The 25,000-nt window shown below is 42.7% G+C and overlaps 1 protein-coding gene across 1 annotated transcript in view; it reads left to right on the top strand.

The window, feature by feature from the left end:
• Window positions 1–25,000, top strand: part of LOC129843264 (pyruvate carboxylase, mitochondrial-like) — a 195,649-nt gene that overhangs the window by 64,195 nt on the left and 106,454 nt on the right. The window contains exons 2-3 of the mRNA XM_055911884.1: window positions 15,241–15,385; window positions 17,058–17,147. Coding sequence (XP_055767859.1) covers window positions 15,340–15,385; window positions 17,058–17,147 — 136 coding nt within the window. The 5' untranslated portion in view covers window positions 15,241–15,339. The remainder of the gene's footprint in view (window positions 1–15,240; window positions 15,386–17,057; window positions 17,148–25,000) is intronic.

Below are 25,000 nucleotides of genomic sequence, written 5' to 3'. Positions count from 1 at the left end.
CATAGTCAAAGCTTTCCTTAAGTTTGGGTCAGTCACAGTGGTCAGGTATTCTGCCACTATGTACTCTCTGTTTAGGGCCAAATAGCATTCTAGTTTGCTCAGTTTTTTGTTAAGTCTTTCCAATGTGTCATTTCTCCGTCAAGTAATTATATGTTTGTTTTCCATGATTTGGTTGGTTTTAATTGTATTGCTGTCTTGGAGCTCTGTGGGGTGTGTTTGTGTTTGTGAACAGAGCCCCAGGACCAGCTTGCTTAGGAGACTCTTCTCCAGGTTCATCTCTCTGTAGGTGATGGCTTTGTTATGGAAGGTTTGGGAATCGCTTCCTCTTAGGTGGTTGTTGAATTTAATGGCACTTTTATGGATTTTGATAATTAGTGGGTATCGGCCTAATTCTGCTCTGCATGCATTATTTGGTGTTTTACATTGTACACCGAGGATATTTTTGAAGAATTTTACATGCAGAGTCTCAATTTGGTGTTTGTCCCATTTTCTGAATTCTTGGTTGGTGAGCGGACCCCAGACCTCACAACCATAAAGGGCAATGGGTTCTATAACTGATTCAAGTATTTTTAACCAGATCCTAATTGGTAAGTCAAATTTTATGTTTCTTTTGATGGCATAGAAGGCCCTTCTTGCCTTGTCTCTCAGATCGTTCACAGCTTTGTGGAAGTTACCTGTGGCGCTGATGTTTAGGCCGAGGTATGTATAGTTTTTGTGTGTTCTATAGCAACGGCATCTAGATGGAATTTGTATTTGTTGTCCTGGCAACTGGACCTTTTTGGAACACCATTATTTTTGTCTTACTGATATTTACTGTCAGGGCCCAAGTCTGGCAGAATCTGTGTGGAAGATCTAGGTGCTGCTTTAGGCCCTCCTTGGCTGGTGACAGAAGCACCAGATCATCAGTAAACAGTAGACATTTGACTTCCGATTCTAGTAGGGTGAGGCCAGGTGCTGAAGACTGTTCTAGTGCCCTCACCAATTCATTGATTTATACAGTTAAAGTCGGGAGTTTACATACACCTTAGCCAAATACATTTTAACTCAGTTTTTCACAATTCCAGATATTTAATCACCACTTCATTTAAAAAATGTGAAATGTCAGAATAATAGTAGAGAGAATGATTTATTTCAGCTTTTATTTCTTTCATCACATTCCCAGTTGGTCAGACGTTTACATATACTCAATTAGTATTTGGTAGCATTGCCTCTAAATTGTTTAACTTGGGACAAACGTTTCTTGTAGTCTTCCACAAGCTTCCCACAATAAGTTGGGTGAATTTTTGCCCATTCATCCTGACAGAGCTGGTGTAACGGAGTCAGATTTGTAGGCCTCCTTGCTCGCACACGCTTTTTCAGTTCTGCCCATAAGTTGTCTATATGATTGAGGTCAGGGCTTTGTGATGGCCACTCCAATACCTTGACTTTGTTATCCATAAACCATTTTGCCACAACTTTGGAAGTATGCTTGGACTCATTGTCCATTTGGAAGACCCATTTGTGACCAAGCTTTAACTTCCTGACTGATGTCTTGAGATGTTGCTTCAATATATCCTGATAATTTTCCTCCCTCATGATGCCATCTATTTTGTGAAGTGCACCAGTCCCTTCTGCAGCAAAGCACCCCCACAACATGATGCTACCACCCCCGTGCTTCACGGTTGGGATGCTGTTTTTCGGCTTGCAAGCCTCCCCCTTTTTCCTCCAAACATAACAATGATCATTACGGCCAAAACAGTTCTATTTTTGTTTCATCAGACCAGAGGATATTTCTCCAAAAAGTTTGATCTTTGTCCCCATATGCAGTTGCAAACCGTAGTAAGGCGGTTTTGGAGCAGTGGCTTCTTCCTTGCTGAGCGGCCTTTCAGGTTATGTCGATTTAAGACTCGTTTTACTGTCGTGCACAAAGTCGATGTCCTCACCGACTTGCCAAAACTATAGTTTGTTAACAAGAAATGTGTGGAGTGGTTGAAAAAAGCATTTTAATGACTCCAACCTGTCCGACTTCAACTGTATGTTAACGAGTGTGGAGCTTAAGCTGTATCCCTGTCTCACCCCCCCGGCCCTGTGGAAAGAGATGTGTGGAGCTTAAGCTGTATCCCTGTCTCACCCCCCCGGCCCTGTGGAAAGAAATGTGTGGAGCTTAAGCTGTATCCCTGTCTCACCCCCCCTGGCCCTGTGGAAAGAAATGTGTGGAGCTTAAGCTGTATCCCTGTCTCACCCCCCTGGCCCTGTGGAAAGAAATGTGTGGAGCTTAACCTTTCACGCCTCTCTACCCCGGGTCCGGGAGCACCCTCCCCCCCCCCCCCACACTGAGTAGCATCGCTAGCATAGCGTCACAATTAAATAGTAGCATCTAAATATCATTAAATCACAAGTCCAAGACACCTAATGAAAGATACAGATCTTGTGAATAAAGCCACCATTTCAGATTTTTAAAATGTTTTACAGGGAAGACAAAATATGTAAATCTATTAGCTAACCACGTTAGCAAAAGACACCATTTTTCTTTGTCCACCATTTTTTCTCAACACCAGTAGCTATCACCAATTCAGCCAAATAAAGATATTGATAGCCACTAACCAAGAAAAAACCTCATCAGATGACAGTCTGATAACATATTTATGGTCTAGGATAGGTTTTGTTAGAAAACTGTGCATATTTCAGGTATAAATCATAGTTTACAATTGCACCCACAATCACAACTCGACTAGAAAAAATACAGAGCAACGTGTATTACCTAATTACTAATCATAAAACATTTCGTAAAAATACACAGCGTACACTAATTGAAAGACACAGATCCTGTGAATCCAGACAATATTTCAGATTTTCTAAGTGTCTTACAGCGAAAACACAATAAATCGTTATATTACCATAGCACATGTGCAAACATTACCCTAGCATTGATTCACGGCAAAACGAGCGACAGCATTATCACCACCAAAATGTATACATTTTTTCACTAACCTTCTCAGAATTCTTCAGATGACACTCCTGTAACATCATATTACAACATACATATAGAGTTTGTTCGAAAATGTGCATATTTAGCCACCAAAATCATGGTTAGACAATGACAAAAGTAGCCCAGCTGGTCAGAAAATGCCGTGCACCATATTAGACAGTGATCTAGTCTTATACATAAATACTCATAAACTTGACTAAAAAATACAGGGTGGACAGCGATTGATAGACAATTTAATTCTTAATACAATCGCGGAATTACATTTTTTTAAATATCCTTACTTTCAATACAGGTTGCGCCAAGCAAAGCTACACCTAACAAAATGGCGGAACGTGCGTTTAACATTTTTCTACAGAACAACGATTTATCATCTTAAATATTTCTTACTATGAAGTGATCTTCCATCAGATTCTTGGGCAATGTATCCTTTCTTGGGTCTAATCTTCTTCTGGTATTTTGACATCCAGGGGAAGACGTAAGAAGTGTCTGTTTCTCCATAGCATTTACAGGGACCTTTAAACCGACCTGGGATCAGGGGCCAAGATGTCTGAAATCTGACTCCCTGTCATGAAAAGTGCTGTAGAAGGAGTTCTGTTTCACTCAGAGACAGAATTCCAACGGCTATAGAAACTAGAGAGTGTTTTCTATCCAATAATAGTAATAATATGCATATTGTACGAGCAAGAATTGAGTAGGAAGCTGTAATCTGTAATGCAAATTATGCTAATGAGAAAACAGCACCCCCTATAGTCGCAAGAAGTTAAGCTGGATCCCTGTCTCACCCCCCTGGCCCTGTGGAAAGAAATGTGTGGAGCTTAAGCTGTATCCCTGTCTCACCCCCCTGTCCCTGTGGAAAGAAATGTGTGGAGCTTAAGTTGTATCCCTGTCTCACCCCCCCCGGCCCTGTGGAAAGAAATGTGTGGAGCTTAAGCTGTATCCCTGTCTCACCCCCCGGTGTGTCTTTGTTTGTGTTGTTGCCAACGTCTGACACAATCTCTGCAGAAGATCTAGGTGCTGTATGGTACCGTATGTTTCCCATGCATTTGATCATGTAGTTCTTTGAAGTTAATTGGATAATCCAGTGGGTTCTGGTAGTCTTTGATAGTTGATTCTGTAATTGATCATGTATATGTTTTTGCTGTTTGTTCTTTGTTTTTGAGCCAAAAAGATTGGATAAGTGGTTTATACATACATTTCCAGTTTGGATAGATAACTCTTCATGTTGTTGTTTGTTTAGAGTTTGTTTGTCCAATTTTCCCAGAAGTGGTTCGATTCTATGGATTCTTCAAATACATTAAGCTAATTTCTGACGTGCAGTTCCTTCTTTTTCCATAGTGTCTTTCTGTATTTGCTTATGTGATTCACCGTAGTGAAGGTGTAGGCTCAGGTTTTCTGGGTCTCTGTGTTTTTGGTTAGATAGGTTTTTCAATTTATTTCTTAGGATTTTTCATCCCTCATCAAACGATTTGTCATTGTTGTTACTTTTCTTAGGTTGTCTGCTTGACATGTTTTGATTTGATAGGGAAGTTGAGAGCTGAAATATACTGTTTACAGTTTCTATTGCCAAGTTTCTGTAACAGTGAAACCAAGGGAACGTTTTGTCCAGGAAGTTGTCTAAAAGGGATTGAATTTGTTGTTGCCTAATAGTTTTTTGGTAGATTTCCACACTACTTTCCTTCCATCTACAGCATTTCTAAATAGTATTCAGTTCGATGCCTCATGATTGAGTTTTGCTCTGTTCAAATAGAGTGTGATTTTGCTGTGATCTGATAGGGGTGTCAGGGGACTGACTGTAAACGCTCAAAGAGATTCTGGGTTGAGGTCAGTGATAAAGTAGTCTACAGTACTACTGCCAAGAGATGAGCTATAGGTGAACCTACCATAGGAGTCCCCTCGAAGCCTACCATTGACTATGTACATACCCAGCGTGCGACAGAGCTGCAGGAGTTGTGACCCGTTTTTGCTGATTAAGTTGTCATAGTTGCACCACTCTAAATACATGTTATGACACTTCTCTTGACACTGCCTTAGTGGTTTTCAAACCTCTCTCCCAGGGATCCCCAGCCGTTCCATGTAGTTGAACTGCCCCACAGCTAGCACACCTGATTCAACTTGTCAACTAATCATTAAGCCCTTGAATTTTACTTGAATCAGGTGAACTAGTTTACAAGATGGTGCCAATGGAGATGGCAGTATCATGACGAAAGAAAACTTTGCAGAATTTTTTTACTTTTTAATTCGCTCAGGAAATGTTTTGTGTCTTTACATACAGCCGGTAAGAACTATTGGATATTAGAGCGGCGGTAACTCAGCAGAACAACCATCATTACGATCAGGAATACAATCCTTTGTTCACTCTCCCCAGAGTAATTTAACTTATTCCAGAGGCCGACCCAAAATGTCACCGGCGGAGGGGTGGCACTCGAGGCAGCCTGCTGGTTCAATCACCCACCACTTCCGAGTGTATTACTCACTGATGTTCAGTCATTAGATAGTAAAGTTGATGAGCTTAGAAGGATTTCAGACATCGGGGCCTGTAACATACTTTGCTTTCACGGAAACATGGCTCTCTCAGGATACTCTGTCGGAGTCAGTAAAGCCAGCATGTTTCTCAATACATCGCGCATACAGGAATAAATATCTCTCCGGGAAGTAGAAGGGCGGAGGGTTGTGTTTCATGGTGTAATTCTAGGATCATACAGTAACTCAAGTCAATTTGTTCACCCGACCTCACAATTAAATGCCGACCATATTATCTCCCAAGAGAATTCTCCTCCGTCATCGCCACGGCCTTTTACATCCCACCTCAAGCCAAAACCTCAACGGCCCTCAAACTTCCCTGGACTTTATGCAAACTGGAAACCACATACATATCCTGAGGCTGTATTAATTGTAGCTGGGGATTTTAACAAATCTGAGGACTAGGCTGCCGAAATTCTATCAACATATTGACTGTCCTACTCGCACTACCAACTCTCGACCATTGCTTTTCAAACTTACAAGGCACTCCCCCGCCCTCCTTTCGGCAAATCTGATCACGATTCTATCTTGCTCCTCCCGTCCTATAGGTAGACACTCAAACAGGAAGTGTCCGTGCTTCTTACTATTCAACGCTGATCTGACAAATCAGAATCCGCGTTTCAGGATTGTTTTCATCACGTGGACTGGGATATGTTCCGGATAGCGTGCGGAAATAATCTAGACGCATACACGGTGACTGAGTTTATAAGGAAGTGTATAGGAGATGTTGTACCCACTGTGACTATTAAAACCTACCCTAACCAGAAACCGTAGAAAGATGGTAGCATTTGTGCGAAACTGAAAGCGCAAACCACTTCATTTATCAATGGCAATGCCACTGGCAATATGGCAGAATATAAATAGCGTAGTTATTCACTCCGCAAGGCAATCAAACAAGCTAAACGTCAGTATAGAGATAACGTGGAGTCGCAATTCAATGGCTCAGACACAAGACGTATGTGGCAGAGGCTACAGACAATCACTGACTACAAAAGGAAAACCAGCCGCGTCGCAGAGACGTCTTACTTCCGTACAGGCTAAACACGTTCTACGCACCCTTTGAGGATAACACAGTGCCACCGATGCAGCCCACTACCAAGGACTCTCCTTCTCCGTGGCCGACGTGAGTAAAACATTTAAACGTGTTAACCCCCGCAAGACTGCTGTCCCAGACGTCATCCCTAGCCGCGTCCTCAGAGCATGTGCAGACAAGCTGGCTGGTGTGTTTACGGGCATATTCAATCTCGCCCTATCCCAGTCTGCTGTCCCCACATGCTTCAAGATGGCCACTATTGTTCCTGTACCCAGGAAGGCAAAGGTGACTGAACTAAATGACTATCGGCCTGCAGCACTCACCTCTGTCGTCATGAAGTACTTTGAGAGAATAGTCAAGGATCATATCCCCTCTACCTTACCTGACAACCTAGACCCACTTCAGTTTGCTTACCGCCCCAATAGATCTGCACACTGCCCTATCCCATCTGGACAAGAGGAATACTATGTAAGAATGCAGTTCATTGACTACAGCTCAGCATTTAACACCACAATAACCTCCAATCTCATCATTAAGCTCGAGGCCCTGTGCGACTGGGTCCTGGACTTCCTGACGTGCCGCTCCCAGGTGGTGAAAGTAGAAAACATCCCTTCCACTCCGCTGATCCTCAACAATGGGATCCCACAAGGGTGCGTTCTGAGCCCTCTCCTGTACTCCCTGTTCACCCATGACTGCATGGCCATGCACGCCTCCAACTCAATCATCAAGTTTGCGGACGACACAACAGTAGAGGGCTTGATATCAAACGATGACGTGACAGCCTAAAGGGAGGAGGTGAGTGTGATGCCTGGAAAACAACCTCTCTACTTAACGTCAACAAAACAAAGGAGATGATCGTGGACTTCAGGAAACAGCAGAGGGTGCACCCCCCTATTTACATCGAGGAGTCCACAGTGGAGAAGGTGGAAAGCTTCAAGTTCATTGGCGTACACACCACTGACAAACTGAAATGGACCACCCACACAGACAACGTGGTGAAGAAGGCGCAACAGAGCCTCTTCAACCTCAGGAGGCTGAAGAAATTTGTCTTGAGCACCTAAAACCCTCACAAATTTGTACAGATGCACAATGAAAACATCCTGTGACCGCCTGATACAGCAGTTGCTCCGCCCACAACCGCAAGGCTCTCCAGAGGGTAGTGAGGTCTGCACAACTCATCACCATGGGGCAAACTACCTGCCCTCCAGGACACCTACAGCACCCGATGTCACAAGAAGGCCAAAAAGATCATCAAGGACATCAACCACCCAAGCCACTGCCTGTTCACCCCGTTATCATCCAGAAGGCGAGGTCAGTACAGGTGCGTCAAAGCTGGGAGCGAGAGACTGAAAAACAGCTTCTATCTCAAGGCCATCAGTCTGTTAAACAGCCATCACTAGCACATTAGAGGCTGCTGGCCACTTTAATTAATGGAACACTAGTCACTTTAATAATGTTTACATATCTGGCATTACTCATCTCATATGTATATTCTGTATTCTATACTATTCTACTGCATCTTAGTCCGTTCCACTCTGACATCGCTTGTCCATATATATGTAGTCTTAATTCATTCCTACTTAGATATGTGTGAATTGGGTATATGTTGTGTAATGTGTGAGATATTACTTGTTAGATATTACTGCACTGTCGGTGCTAGAAGCACAAGCATTTCGCTACACCCGCAATAACATCTGCTAATCACGTTTATGTGACCAATAACATCTGCTAATCACGTTTATGTGACAAATACAATTTTGTCACGGATCCCTCCGGGAGTTTCATTACGCACACCTGTCCCCTATTCCCACTGATTAGTACTTGTATATGTGTGCCCTTTGGCTTCCATTGGGCTGTCGATTATTGTTACAATGTCCGTTGGTGCGTGTGAGTACCTGTGTTGTGTGAGTACCTGCGCTGTGTGTTTTGGGCTTTCGTGCCCTTGTGTTATTTATTTGCGCAGATGATTACGGGTCTCGTCCCGTGTGTTAATCATTGTGTTATTTATTCGAGGTACTCCTCGCTCTTTTGTTTTGGGTTTCTACCCTGTGTTTTATTACGTGTTTGTTTGGTCTTCGTCCCCGTGCCTTTACACGGCAAGCCGTAATTTGGGCTTAATAAAAATCATCCTCCGCCTGTCTCCCGAATCATTTATACAAATTTGATTTGATTTTTGTTGGTTATGTTGTCATTGTTGTGTCTAGGGGGGTATATTGGGGAGGGAATGCTGTCACCTCCAGGTAGGTGTTTGTCCCCCTGTGTGCTGAGGGTGTCAGGTTCCTGTTCAGTTCTGGCATTTAGGTCTCCAAAGACAAGTACATGTCCCTGGAACTGAAAATGATTGATTTCCCCCTTCCAGGATGGAGAAGCTGTCTTCATTAAAGTTTGCAATTCTAGTGGGGGGATTTAGTTGGCACATAGGAGGACATTTTTCTCTGTTAAGATCATTTTCTTTTTGTTTTTCTTCCAAATGTAAAATGTTCCTGTTTTTACTAATTTAGTAGAGTGGGTTAGGTCTGCTCTGTATCAAATTAGCATACCCCCTGAGACCATTCGCTGTTTCACACCTGGTAGTTTGGTGGATAGGACTACCAGCTCTCTGTAACCTAGAGGGTAACCAGTTGGTCCATCTCTCTGTCTCTGCCTCTGTCTCTGTCTCTGTCTCTGTCTCTGTCTCTGTCTCTGTCTCTGTCTCTGTCTCTGTCTCTGTCTCTGTCTCTCTCTCTGTCTCTCTCTCTGTCTCTCTCTCTCTCTCTCTCTCTCTCTCTCTCTCTCTCTCTCTCTCTCTCTCTCTCTCTCTCTCTCTCGCTCTGTCTCTCTCTCTCTCTCTCGCTCTGTCTCTCTCTCTCTCTCTCTCTCGCTCTGTCTCTCTCTCTCTCTCTCTCTCTCTCCAATATTAACATAATTTAAATAATAATAATCACAATTGACAACAGTAACAACAAAAGGTATAGAGGACATGGGCAGGTTGGTTGGTTTAGGGAAATGACACTAATTGTTTCATATTTTGTCGATTTAGGGCCAGATAGCACTAGTACTTTATCTCTCTCTCTAACTCCCTCGCTCTCTCTGTCCCCCTCTCTCTCTATTCCTCTTTCTCTCCACACCTCTCTCTCTATTCCTCTCTCTCTATATATATATTCCTCTTTCTCTCCACACCTCTCTCTCTCTCTGTCCCCCTCTCTTTCTTTCCACTCTATCTCTCTCTCTCTGTTTCTCTCTCTCTGTCCCCCTCTCTCTCTTTCCACTCTATCTCTCTCTCTGTTCCCCTCTCTCTCTTTCCACTCTACCTCTTTCTCTGTCCCCTCTCTCTCTTTCCACTCTACCTCTCTCTCTTTCTATTTTTGTGAACAAATAAATATGTCCTGAGTGAGTCTGAGTCATCAGTGCGTGTCTGCGTGTCTGTGTGCTTGTGTGTGTGTGTGTGTGTGTGTGTGTGTGTGTGTGTGTGTGTGTGTGTGTGTGTGTGTGTGTGTGTGTGTGTGTGTGTGTGTGTGTGTGTGTGTGTGTGTGTGTGTGTGTGTGTGTGTGTGTGTGTGTGTGTGTGTGTGTGTGTGCATCCATGCATGTCTGTGTGTGTGTGTGTCACAGTGCAGTGCAGTTGCTAATACACACAGCATTGCTCAGTTGAACTGACAGTATCAAACAAATCAATGCCATCATTATTCAAGCGTTCAATAAGGCCTTCGCCTGCATCCCGTTCAATAAGGCCTTAGCCCCTTATATGAGTGTTGGGTGCATTCTCGCGTGCGTGCAGACATTTTGCGTCTATGTGTGTGTCTGCATGCTTGTGAGAGAGAGAGAGAGAGAGAGAGAGAGAGAGAGAGAGAGAGAGAGAGAGAGAGAGAGAGAGAGAGAGAGAGAGAGAGAGAGAGAGAGAGAGAGAGAGAGAGAGAGAGAGAGAGAGAGAGAGAGAGAGAGAGAGAGAGAGAGAGAGAGAGAGAGAGAGAGAGAGAGAGAGAGAGAGAGAGAGAGAGAGAGAGAGAGAGAGAGAGAGAGAGAGAGAGAGAGAGAGAGAGAGGAGCAATGCTACAGTATTACAATATGACCCTCTTATCCATTGGACTGAGGTTAATTCATTTTCCATACTGTATAACAGTTAGTCCTGTTAGTTCCTCTGTGTACCACAATGCACGTTCCTCTATATGCAGATAGTTAGCTAGCAGAGAGTAGACCATACATTCTTGAATATACAGCCATTACACCATAGACTACTAGCATATAATAGATAGTCTGTGGTGTGATTATACAGTGACGTAGCCCTTTCTTGCAGTCACATGATCAAAGCGCCCTCTAGTGGCATCACGGGTGGAATGTTATTACTTTTTAAAATAATTTCATACTTTTTTTTTTTTTTAAACACGCAAAAAAATCCAGTGTTTCTTTGTCAAACAATAGTGTTGTTTTTCAGTCTTCTGTGATGTATATGAAGTGTAATATTGGGATGTGATGTATATGAAGTGTAATATTGGGATGCAAACTCAAAAATGGAATACATTTCAACTCTATATCTGACAAGGTACAGGTAGGTGTCCTTTGTTTTTAAGCCCATAACTATGTATGTGAGGTGTATACTTTTGTTTCAAAGTAGATTTGTTTAAGACTACCAAGAACCACTCTATGTGACCCTGATTTAGCCCACTGCAGTAAAAGGTTCTATGTGACCCTGATTTAGCCCACTGCAGTAAAAGGTTCTATGTGACCCTGATTTAGCTCACTGCAGGAAAAGGTTCTATGTGACCCTGATTTAGCCCACTGCAGTAAAAGGTTCTATGTGACCCTGATTTAGCTCACTGCAGGAAAAGGTTTTATGTGACCCTGAATTAGCTCACTGCAGGAAAAGGTTCTATATGACCCTGATTTAGCCCACTGCAGTTAAAGGTTCTATGTGACCCTGATTTAGCCCACTGCAGTTAAAGGTTCTATGTGACCCTGATTTAGCCCACTGCAGTAAAAGGTTCTATATGACCCGGATTTAGCCCACTGCAGTAAAAGGTTCTATATGACCCTGATTTAGCCCACTGCAGTAAAAGGTTCTATGTGACCCTGATTTAGCCCACTGCAGTAAAAGGTTCTATATGACCCTGATTTAGCCCACTGCAGTAAAAGGTTCTATATGACCCTGATTTAGCCCACTGCAGTTAAAGGTTCTATGTGACCCTGATTTAGCTCACTGCAGGAAAAGGTTCTATATGACCCGGATTTAGCCCACTGCAGTTAAAGGTTCTATGTGACCCTGATTTAGCCCACTGCAGTTAAAGGTTCTATGTGACCCTGATTTAGCCCACTGCAGTAAAATGTTCTATATGACCCTGATTTAGCCCACTGCAGTAAAAGGTTCTATGTGACCCTGATTTAGCTCACTGAGGTAAAAGGTTCTATGTGACCCTGATTTAGCTCACTGAGGTAAAAGGTTCTATGTGATCTTGATTTAGCCCACTGCAGTAAAAGGTTCTATGTGACCCTGATTTAGCCCACAGCAGTAAAACGTTCATCAGACTAACTCATTAACCCAGACTCAGACTCAGCAGTAACTCATTAACCCAGACTCAGCAGTAACTCAATAACCCAGACTCAGTAGACTAACTCATTAACCCAGACTCAGCAGACTAACTCATTAACCCAGACTCAGCAGTAACTCATTAACCCAGACTCAGCAGACTAACTCAATAACCCAGACTCAGCAGACTAACTCATTAACCCAGACTCAGCAGACTAACTCATTAACCCAGACTCAGCAGTAACTCATTAACCCAGACTCAGCACTAACTCATTAACCCAGACTCAGCAGTAACTCATTAACCCAGACTCAGCAGACTATCTCATTAACCCAGACTCAGCAGACTAACTCATTAACCCAGACTCAGTAGACTAACTCATTAACCCAGACTCAGCAGACTAACTCAATAACCCAGACTCAGCAGTAACTCATTAACCCAGACTCAGCAGACTAACTCATTAACCCAGACTCAGCAGTAACTCATTAACTCAGACTCAGCAGACTAACTCATTAACCCAGACTCAGCAGACTAACTCATTAACTCAGACTCAGCAGACTAACTCATTAACCCAGACTCAGCAGACTAACTCATTAACCCAGACTCAGCAGTAACTCATTAACCCAGACTCAGCAGTAACTCATTAACGCAGACTCAGCAGTAACTCATTAACCCAGACTCAGCAGTAACTCATTAACCCAGACTCAGCAGTAACTCATTAACCCAGACTCAGCAGTAACTCATTAACTCAGACTCAGCAGACTAACTCATTAACCCAGACTCAGCAGTAACTCATTAACCCAGACTCAGCAGTAACTCATTAACGCAGACTCAGCAGTAACTCATTAACCCAGACTCAGCAGTAACTCATTAACCCAGACTCAGCAGTAACTCATTAACCCAGACTCAGCAGTAACTCATTAACCCAGACTCAGCAGTAACTCATTAACCCAGACTCAGCAGTAACTCAATAACCCAGACTCAGTAGACTAACTCATTAACCCAGACTTAGCAGACTAACTCATTAACCCAGACTCAGCAGACTAACTCATTAACCCAGACTCAGCAGTAACTCATTAACCCAGACTCAGCAGTAACTCAATAACCCAGACTCAGTAGACTAACTCATTAACCCAGACTTAGCAGACTAACTCATTAACCCAGACTCAGCAGACTAACTCATTAACCCAGACTCAGCAGTAACTCATTAACCCAGACTCAGCAGTAACTCAATAACCCAGACTCAGTAGACTAACTCATTAACCCAGACTCAGCAGACTAACTCATTAACCCAGACTCAGCAGACTAACTCATTAACCCAGACTCAGCAGTAACTTATTAACCCAGACTCAGCAGACTAACTCATTAACCCAGACTCAGCAGACTAACTCATTAACCCAGACTCAGCAGACTAACTCATTAACCCAGACTCAGCAGTAACTCATTAACCCAGACTCAGCACTAACTCATTAACCCAGACTCAGCAGTAACTCATTAACCCAGACTCAGTAGACTAACTCATTAACCCAGACTCAGCAGACTAACTCAATAACCCAGACTCAGCAGTAACTCATCCACTCAGACTCAGCAGTAACTCATTAACCCAGACTCAGCAGACTAACTCATTAACCCAGACTCAGCAGTAACTCATTAACCCAGACTCAGCAGTAACTCATTAACCCAGAATCAGCAGACTAACTCATTAACCCAGACTCAGCAGTAACTCATTAACCCAGACTCAGCAGTAACTCATTAACCCAGACTCAGACTTCAAATGTCATATTATGTCTATATACAGTGTTGTAAATGATGTGAAAATAGCTCATGTGCAAAAGGGAAAATAAATAAACATAAATATGAGTTGTCTTTACAATGGTGTTTCTTGTGGCAACAGGTCACAAATCTTGCTGCTGTTATGGCACACTGTGGCATTTCACCCAACAGATATGAGAGTTTATCAAAATTAGATTTGTTTTCAAAATTGGGTTTGTCTTTTCTCTCTGTTTGTGTATTGAAAGTGCTGAGCGTCTTGGTAAATAGGTCTACATCTGCTCTGTGACATGCACACCAATAAAATCTCACGGTTTGTTCAAATGGACTTCAGGTTCTGATGTTTGTCTATTTTCCTTCAAACTTCAAATTAAAAATTGAATCCAAACATGAACACCATGGGTTTCTCTTCCTGCTGGAGCGGAACGAGGAGCTGGTTTAGTTTTGGGCGTTAATTCCAAATGGTTCAGTTACGGATGAAGGTTTGGGATAGTGTTATGAATGGTTAAGGTAAGGGTTAAGGTTTGGGATAGGGTTATGAATGATTAAGGTAAGGGTTAAGGTTTGGGAAAGGGTTATTAATGGTTAAGGTAAGGGTTAAGGTTTGTGATAGGGTTAAAACAAACAAATGAATCAACTGGTTCATGTCTCTGGGTCTACTTGATGGTAATATTGCTTACTGTTGCCCCTAGTGGCCCATTTTGAAACCTTCTCCGGTGTCCTGGGTACCTAGACGGACTTCGGATTTCGAAGTGGATCTTGAGCGACTTGGTTGCAGATCACACACACACACACACACACACACACACACACACACACACACACACACACACACACACACACACACACACACACACACACACACACACACACACACACACACACACACACACACACACACACACACACACACACACACACACACACACACACACACACACACACAGAAAGGACACACACACACACACACACACACACACACACACACACACACACACACACACACACACACACACACACACACACACACAAAAGACACACACACACTAACACTCGCTCTCTCCCAGGAGATGTCTTTCAATGTTACTCAGTCCCTGCTCTGTGTGTGTGTGCGTGTGTGCGTGTGTGCGTGTGTGTTGCTATGTGTTGCTATGTGTTGCTGTGTGTGTGTGTGTGTGTGTGTGTGTGTGTGTGTGTGTGTGTGTGTGTGTGTGTGTGTGTGTGTGTGTGTGTGTGTGTGTGTGTGTGTGTGTGTGTGTGTGTGTGTGTGACTACATTTCACATCATGTTAAAAATGTATGAAATGTACACTGTTAAACGATGGTTTACTTTCCCTTTCACTCTTCTCCCTCCCTCCCTCCCTCCCTCCCTCCCTCCCACCCACCCACATCCAAAAACAAACATATAAAACATATTCCATTAATTCATATTTCTCTCTCTCTCTCTCTCAGACCAACATCCCCTTTCTCCAGAATGTTCTGAGTAATCACCAATTTCTACACAGTACAGTGGACACTCAGTTTATAGATGAGAACCAGAACCTGTTTATCATGAAGCCGGTCCAGAACAGGGCACAGAAACTACTGCACTACCTGGGTACCAACACAACTTGACCTGGCTCCTCTCCAAGGAGTTGTTTTTCAACTGTTATTCTGCTTCTGTTTGCTCTTTGGGTGTTAGGCTGGGTAACTGTTATTCTGCTTCTGTTTACTCTTTGGGCGTTAGGCTGGGTAACGGTTATTCTGCTTCTGTTTGCTCTTTGGGTGTTAGGCTGGGTAACTGTTATTCTGCTTCTGTTTGCTCTTTGGGTGTTAGGCTGGGTAACTGTTATTCTGCCTCTGTTTGCTCTTTGGGTGTTAGGCTGGGTAACTGTTATTCTGCTTCTGTTTACTCTTTGGGCGTTAGGCTGGGTAACGGTTATTCTGCTTCTGTATGCTCTTTGGGTGTTAGGCTGGGTAACTGTTATTCTGCTTCTGTTTGCTCTTTGGGTGTTAGGCTGGGTAACTGTTATTCTACTTCTGTTTGCTCTTTGGGTGTTAGGCTGGGTAACTGTTATTCTGCTTCTGTTTGCTCTTTGGGTGTTAGGCCGGGTAACTGTTATTCTGCTTCTATTTGGTCTTTGGGTGTTAGGCTGGGTAACTGTTATTCTGCTTCTGTTTGGTCTTGGGGTGTTAGGCCGGGTAACTGTTATTCTGCTTCTGTTTGGTCTTTGGGTGTTAGGCTGGGTAACTCTTATTCTGCTTCTGTTTGCTCCTTGGGCGTTAGGCTGGGTAACTGTTATTCTGCTTCTGTTTGGTCTTGGGGTGTTAGGCCGGGTAACTGATATTCTGCTTCTGTTTGCTCCTTGGGTGTTAGGCCGGGTAACTGTTATTCTGCTCCTGTTTGCTCCTTGGGTGTTAGGCTGGGTAACTGTTATTCTACTTCTGTTTGCTCCTTGGGTGTTAGGCTGGGTAACTGTTATTCTACTTCTGTTTGCTCCTTGGGTGTTAGGCTGGGTAACTGTTATTCTACTTCTGTTTGCTCTTTGGGTGTTAGGCTGGGTAACTGTTATTCTACTTCTGTTTGCTCTTTGGGTGTTAGGCTGGGTAACTGTTATTCTGCTTCTCTTTGCTCTTTGGGTGTTAGGCTGGGTAACGGTTATTCTGCTTCTGTTTGCTCTTTGGGCGTTAGGCCGGGTAACTGTTATTCTGCTTCTGTTTGCTCTTTGGGTGTTAGGCTGGGTAACTGTTATTCTGCTTCTGTTTGCTCTTTGGGTGTTAGGCCGGGTAACGGTTATTCTGCTTCTGTTTGCTCTTTGGGTGTTAGGCTGGGTAACTGTTATTCTGCTTCTGTTTGCTCTTTGGGCATTAGGCTGGGTAACGGTTATTCTGCTTCTGTTTGCTCTTTGGCTGTTAGGCTGGGTAACTGTTATTCTGCTTCTGTTTGCTCTTTGGGCATTAGGCTGGGTAACTGTTATTCTGCTTCTGTTTGCTCTTTGGGCATTAGGCTGGGTAACGGTTATTCTGCTTCTGTTTGCTCTTTGGGTGTTAGGCTGGGTAACTGTTATTCTGCTTCTGTTTGCTCTTTGGGTGTTAGGCCGGGTAACTGTTATTCTGCTTCTGTTTGCTCTTTGGGCGTTAGGCTGGGTAACTGTAAAAGCATTTTGTGACCACTGCTGATGTTAAACAGCTTTATAAATATATGTTTGAGTGATGATTTATTCATTGATTGTTTTGCAATCCCAGTCTTGAAACTTGACCCCTGACCTCTACATGTGTCTCCTCTTCAGGTCATGTGATGGTGAACGGACCAACCACACCCATTCCTGTCAAGGCTAAGCCCTCCTCCATCGACCCCGTCATCCCTACTGTACCCATGGGTGGGTTAATCAACACTCTGCCAATCAGAGAACTGAATCAACATCCAACAATGCTGATTTAAGCCAATTAGAGAACAGATTTGACTTTCCATACAATTAATTTACAGTGCACACGTCCTACTGTAACACACACATGTACTCAATACAAATCAAATCAAGTTTATTGGACACGTACAACAGATGTATTGATGTTAAGGTAAGGGGAAGCGAAATGCTTGTGTTTCTAGCTCCATCAGTTCACTAATACCTAGCTACATGCTTGTGTTTCTAGTGCCATCAGTTCACTAATACCTAGCTACATGCTTGTGTTTCTAGTGCCATCAGTTCACTAATACCTAGCTACATGCTTGTGTTTCTAGTGCCATCAGTTCAGTAAAAAAACTAAGAGTTTTCACTAGAATACAGATATATACAGTGGGGCAAAAAGTATTTAGTCAGCCACCAATTGTGCAAGTTCTCCCACTTAAAAAGATGAGAGAGGCCTGTAATTTTCATCATAGGTACACTTCAACTATGACAGACAAAATTAGGAAAAAAAATCCAGAAAATCACATTGTAGGATTTTTTATGAATTTATTTGCAAATTATGGTGGAAAAATATGTATTTGGTCACCTACAAACAAGCAAGATTTCTGGCTCTCACAGACCTGTAACTTCTTCTTTAAGAGGCTCCTCTGTCCTCCACTCGTTACCTGTATTAATGGCACCTGTTTGAACTTGTTATCAGTATAAAAGACACCTGTCCACAACCTCAAACAGTCACACTCCAAACTCCATTATGGCCAAGACCAAAGAGCTGTCAAAGGACACCAGAAACAAAATTGTAGACCTGCACCAGGCTGGGACGACTGAATCTGCAATAGGTAAGCAGCTTGGTTTGAAAAAATCAACCGTGGGAGCAATTATTAGGAAATGGAAGACATACAAGACCACTGATAATCTCCCTCGATCTGGGGCTCCACGCAAGATCTCCCCCCGTGGGGTCAAAATGATCACAAGAATAGTGAGCAAAAATCCCAGAACCACACGGGCGGACCTAGTGAATGACCTGCAGAGAGCTGGGACCAAAGTAACAAAGCCTACCATCAGTAACACACTACGCCGCCAGGGACTCAAATCCTGCAGTGCCAGGCGTGTCCCCTTGCTTAAGCCAGTACATGTCCAGGCCCGTCTGAAGTTTGCTATAGAGCATTTGGATGATCCAGAAGAAGATTGGGAGAATGTCATATGGTCAGATGAAACCAAAATATAACCTTTTGGTAAAAACTCAACTCGTCTTGTTTGGAGGACAAAGAATGCTGAGTTGCATCCAAAGAACACCATCCCTACTGTCACGACTCCGACCGAGGCAGGCTTTCCTTCCCATTCGGGTGGAGCTCGGCGGTCGTCGTCACCGGCCTATTAGCTGCCACTGATCCTTTTCTTCCCCTCCTTATGTGTTTATTGGTTACACCTGTTTTGTATTTGTTTGTAATTAGTTGGGCTTATCAGTCAGCCGGCCCGCCCGTTTCTTTGTGCGGGATTGTTAGTTTGTAAGCGTGGTGTTTGTTTCGGACTATACGTGTTTGTGTATGTTTGAGTTTGTTACTGGACTGTTTTCGTTCCCCCCGTGTCTGGGGCAGTTTACGGAGAGCACACAGTGTATAGTAGGGTGGCCGAAGTTCTCCGTGTTTCATTAAAGGAACATTTGTTATTGCATCCTCTGTTTCCTGCGCCTGACTTCGCACTCCGACACCCAGTTCTTACACCTACTGTGAAGCATGGGGGTGGAAACAGAGGATGTTTCCACCTTCGTTTTGTTGATGTTGAGGGAGAGGTTATTTTCCTGGTACCACTCCGCCAGGGCTTTCACCTCCTCACTGTAGACTATATAATTGTTGTTGGTAATTAGGCTTAACACTATTGTGTCATTAGCAAACTTGATAATTGAGTTGGATTGCACTCATGCAGTCATGGGGGAACAGGGTGTACAGGAGGGGGCTGAGCACGCACCCCTGTGGGGCCCGCATGTTGAGGATCAGCCTGGCGGAGGTCCTGGCACTTCATGATGACATAAGTGAGTGCTACAGGGCAATAGTCATTTAGTTCAGTTACCTTTCTTGGGTACATGAACAATGGTCTTTAAGCAACTGGGGACAACAGACACCAGGTTGGTCTGCACATGCTCTGAGGATGCGGCATGGGATGCTGTCTGGGCCAGCAGACCTGCGAGGGTTAACATGCTTAAATGACTTATTCAGGTCGGCTACGAAGAACGAGAGCACACAGTCCTTGTGAGTGTTGGGGACTTGCGCTCAATGTTATTTTCCGCGAATTGGGCGAAGAAGGTGTTTAGCTTTTCTGGGAGCGAGGAGTCTGTGTCCTGGTTTAGCCTTTATAATCCATGATTGAGCTGTTGAATTGCAACACTTTGTCCCCGTACTGTTGTTTTGCCTCTTTGATTGTCTTACTAGGGTCGCAGCTGGTCTGTTTGTACACATCCGTATTCCCAGTCAACTTGCCATGGTTAAATGAGGTGGTCGCGCTTTCAGTTTGGCGTCAATATTGATTTGGATAAGTTCTTAACTTCACTGTAGGAACAACATCTTCTATGCACTTCCTGATTAACCCATTGACGAGTCAGTGTATACTGGGAAATGTTCTGAAGCAACCCAGAACTTTTTCCAGTACGCATGACCAAAACATGCGTACTGGAAAAAGCATAGATTCCTATTAAAGCATAGATTCCTATTGGTCAGACCAACCTTGCACTGTCCTTACCATGGGAGCTTCCTGTTTAAGTTTTTTTTTCCTATAAGTGGGCAGCAGTAGAATGGAGGAATGATCTGATTTGCCAATCTGAGGGCAGGGTAGGGCCTTGTAGCAAGAGATTAGCAATAATTCAGGGTTCGTGTTGTGCGTGTAGCACAAGAGGTGTATTTTCCTCAGTTTTCCTTTGTTCAAGTCCCTAGCTATAATAACATGCGGCCTTCATGATAAGCGGTTTCCAGTTTGCACATAGTCCAGAGTAGTTCATTGAGAGCCGTCATGGTGTCGGCTTTGGGGGCATAATCATGGGAAGATGTTTTTGAGTAAGGATCCTGAGAGCAAGGGGTGGAAAACAATCACCTTTCTAATAAAGTTTTTGCAAGCTAATAATACAATCTAATTCCTAATCTAATGAGTAGCCTGACCAGATTCAGTAGCAGTAGTCACTGCAGACTGCGTGCCAACAGGATTAGCTGATTACTGAGACGTGGCTCTCTGTGAAAACCTATGCATCTAAAATATATATTTGAAGATGATGTGTTTCGAGAATAATTTGAAATGTTGAGACAAGAAGAAGGGAAGGAGTGTGTGGCAAAGATATTGGCACATCTCTTCAGAATTCGCTCAGCTCGCCAGATTGTCTCCCGCCAATTCTTCTGCATTTATTGTGTTATTGTGTTATCCTTTTGGTTGTTTACCTTTATGAATTCCCCATTACAAATGTAACCAGTAGTAAATGTACCGTTAATCTCCGTCATTTGGTCACGTTCATTTCTGTTAATGCATGTATTAATTACATTAATTAGGCGGGCTGTCCCGACATCGGTACACTTATGACAACATCCAGCTCAATTGCAGGGCGCGAAATTCAAAATCTATTTTTTTTTTTTATATTTAACTTTCACACATTAACAAGTCCAATACAGCATTTGAAAGATAAACATCTTGTTAATCCAGCCAACGTGTCCGATTTTTTAAATGTTTTACAGCAAAAACACCACGTATATTTATGTTAGATCACCACCAAATACAAAAGAGGACAGACATTTTTCACAGCAAAGGTAGCATGCACAAAGCCAACCTAACTAACCAAGATCCAACCAAACAAACCTAGAAACAACTTCCTCAGATGACAGTCCTATAACATGTTACACAATAAATCTATATTTTGTTCGAAAAATGTGCATATTTGAGCTATAAATCAGTTTTACATTGATGCTACCATCATAGCTACAGTCAGAAATAGCACGGGAGTAGCCAGAGTAAATACAGACACCAACGTCAACTACCTATTTACTCATCATAAAACATTTCAGAAAAATATATGGTGTAAAGCAAAATGAAAGACAAAGATCTTGTGAATTCAGACAATATTTCCGATTTTTTAAGTGTTTTACAGCGAAAACACAATATATCGTTATATTAGCTTACTGCAATGGCTAACACACAACAGCATTGATTCCAAGTAATCGGTAGCGATAGCACAGCTCGACAGATATATGAAATAGCATCCCAAATTGGGTCCTTATGTAACGACCTGGGTGTCGGGGGGGTGCGAAGTCAAACGCAGGAGACAGCAGAGCTTCAATAAGTTGAGTCTTTTAATCCCCAACAGTCCAACACAAATGTCCAACACGGACGAACTGGGTGAACATACACGACGGTCCAACGACACGAGCAACAATCCCAGTCCACAAATACAATCTCCACTCCCGAAATCCAAAAGGTATACAAAGTAACAATCCCGCACAAAGACGCCTACGGGCTGGCTGACAAATAAAGCCCTACTAATTACCCACTTAACTGAACACAGGTGTAACAAATAAACACATAAGGAGGGGGGAGGAAAAAGAGTCAGTGGCAGCTAGTAGGCTGGTGACGACGACCGCCGAGCGCCACCCGAACGGGAAGGAGAGCCTGCCTCGGTTGAAGTCGTGACATCTTATCTTTTTTGATCTTCCATCAGAATGTTGTAAAGGGGTCCATTGTCCAGAACCGTCTTTGTTTGGATCCAGAACAAACTATTTCCCTCTTGAATCAGCAAGCACACTGGCCGTGCGGCGCTAACCTCTCCTTCTTGAAAAAATTCTTCCAACGCATCACGTCTAAAGTCCCGAATAAATTTCAATAATATAATTAAACTATATTGAAAAAACATACTTTAGGATGATATTGTGACATGTATCAAGTCAAATCGAAGCCGGAGATCATATTCACCTATAACGATGGTTTTCCAGGAGGCAATTCCAGTTCCAACTTCTCGCCTTCGGAAAAAAAAAAATGGCAGAGCTCTCAGTCCAAGAGGATGTATTCAATCCCAAAACGAGATAATCAAGTAATTTCTGCTCTCACTTCCGCTTGACACCCAGGGGAAGGCGTATGACGTGTTTCTATAGTCCCAAGTGACATGCCCTTTTATAGACAAGCTCTTGAAAAAAGACCTCGCATTTGGAAATCTCACTTCCGGATAGGAAATGGGCTGCAGAAAGAGTTCTGGTTCACTTAGAGAAATAATTCAAACGGTTTAACCTGTCTAGGATCAGCGTGGCGCTAGCGGCACACCCCCCCCCCCCCCACTGAAAAACCAGTGCCGCGAAATTCAAAAAAAATATTTTTTTAAAATATTTAACTTTCACACATTAAAGTCCAATACAGCTAATGAAAGACACAGATCTTGTGAATCCAGTCAACATTTACGATTTTTAAAATGTTTTACAGGGAAGACACAATATGTAAAGATGTACATCTATTACCTAAAAACACATTAGCATAATCCACCATCTTTTATTTGTCCACCAACACCAGTAGCCATCACCAATTCGGCTAAACTAAGATATTTATAGCCCCTAACCAACAAAAAAACTCATTAGATGACAGTCTGATAACATATTTATGGTATGGGATAGGTTTTGTTAGAAAAAAGTGCATATTTCAGGTAGATGGCATAGGTTACAATTGCACCCACCGTCACAAATGGAATAGAAAAACTACTTAGAGCAACGTGTTTACCTACTTACTAATCATCAAACATTTCGTAAAAATACACAGCATACACGAATCGAAAGACACAGATCCTGTGAATACAGACAATATTTCAGATTTTCTAAGTGTCTTACAGCGAAAACACAATAAATCGTTATATTAGCTTAGCACATAGCAATTAGCAGCCCAGCATTGATTCTAGCCAAAGTGAGCGATAAAAGTCAACATCGCCAAAAGATATTAATTTTTTCACTAACCTTCTCAGAATTCTTCCGATGACACTCCTGTAACATCACATTACAACATGCATATACAGTTTGATCGAAAATGTTTATATTTAGCCACCAAAATCATGGTTAGACAATGTGAAATGTAGCTCAGTTGGTCAGGAAATTTCCTTGCGCCACTTAGACAGTGATCTACTCTTATACATAAATACTCATAAACGTGACTAAAAAATATAGGGTGGACAGGGATTGATAGACAATTTAATTCTTAATACAATTGCGTTATTACATTTTTTAATTTATCCTTACTTTTCAATACAGTTTGCGCCAAGCGAAGCTACGTCAAAAAACATGGCGTCCTAAGCCACTAAAATGTTTCGACAGAAACACGATTTATCATAATAAAAATGTCCTACCTTGAGCTGTTCTTCCATCAGTATCTTGGGCAAAGGATCCTTTCTTGGGAGGAATCGTCTTTTGGTGGAAAGCTGTCCTCTTGCCATGTGAAAATGCCAACTGCGTTCGGGATGAACTGAAAGCGTGCCCACCTATTCACAGCGTTAAAGAAATAAATGTCCCAAAAATCGCACTAAACGGATATAAATTGCTATAAAACGCTTTAAATTAACTACCTTATGATGTTTTTAACTCCTATAACGAGTGAAAAGATGACCGGAGAAATATAACAGGCTAAACTAACGCTTGGAACAGGAGAGGGTCGGTGTCCTCCACGCGCGTTACGCAGCAAGAAAAGACTTGCTAGCTACAGGGTTTTTTAATTTGTAGTGCCTGTGAATGCGCAATCGACCCCATTGGAATCGTCATCACGTAAAGGCATCCAGGGGAAGACGTAAGAAGTGTCCGTATAGTCATAGCAATATCAGTGCCTTTTTAACTGACTTCAGAACAGTGGCCAACATTTCTGAAATCTGAATCCATGTCAGGGAAATTGCTGTAGAATGGGCTCTGTTCCACTTAGAGACAAAATTTCAACTCCTATAGAAACTATAGACTGTTTTCTATCCAATAATAATAATAATATGCATATTGTACGATCAAGGATTTTGTGGGAAGCCGTTTCAAAAATTAGCCAAATTAGCATAAATAGTCTAAACAGCGCCCCCATCCCCAACAGGTTTTTTAAGAAACTAGAGAGTGTTTTCTATCCAATAGTAATGATAATATGCATATTGTACGAGCAAGAATTGAGTAGGAGGCCGTTTGAAATGGCCACCTCTTTCCAGGTTACTCAATGCTGCCCCTTGCAGCCATACGAAGTTAATTTACATTCATTCTCGGAGTGCAAACGTTGTTTACAACATGCTACACTTGTTAGAAACAAGTTAAGGATTATATCATACCATCCTTTACGAGTTATGTCAAATGTTTCGTTGTATTTTGTTAGGAGTGCTCCATGTGAGCAATGAGCACGTGTCTGGTTTCTCTATCGTCTTAATGTTGACAGAGACAGACCTTGTAGAAGTAGGCTAACTGGTCTGCTGCGAGCAAATGTAGGAAAGTGCCCATTAGAGGATGACTGATTTCCTTTGGTTTACTAAGTATGAATGATAATAGTTCCTCAGAGTATTTGAAAACTCTTTCCAACACTCTCCCCCTCGATAATCACCAGGCCTCGGTGTGAAAGAACAAAATGTCATGCTCTGAGGATCCCACATATCCAGGTGAGACTCTGAAACACCTGAACATATTTCCCTTTGAGAAAAACAGCTGTGTCTGTCCCAAGCTCACTGGAGCGGGAAACTCCGAGGGTTCAGAAGAGACTAGCTGATACAATATTGCAAGTTTTCTAGTGACAGCTTGGGGTCAGACCTTCATATATACAGTCGTTGGGCCAAACACTCACCAGTTGGTTGATTGAATGGGCTACAATGTTGC

This window comes from Salvelinus fontinalis, unplaced genomic scaffold, assembly GCF_029448725.1.
Source record: "Salvelinus fontinalis isolate EN_2023a unplaced genomic scaffold, ASM2944872v1 scaffold_0102, whole genome shotgun sequence".
Lineage (NCBI taxonomy): Eukaryota > Metazoa > Chordata > Actinopteri > Salmoniformes > Salmonidae > Salvelinus > Salvelinus fontinalis.
Note: the sequence above shows the minus strand (reverse complement) of the source record. Positions and strands in the feature narration are given on the sequence as shown.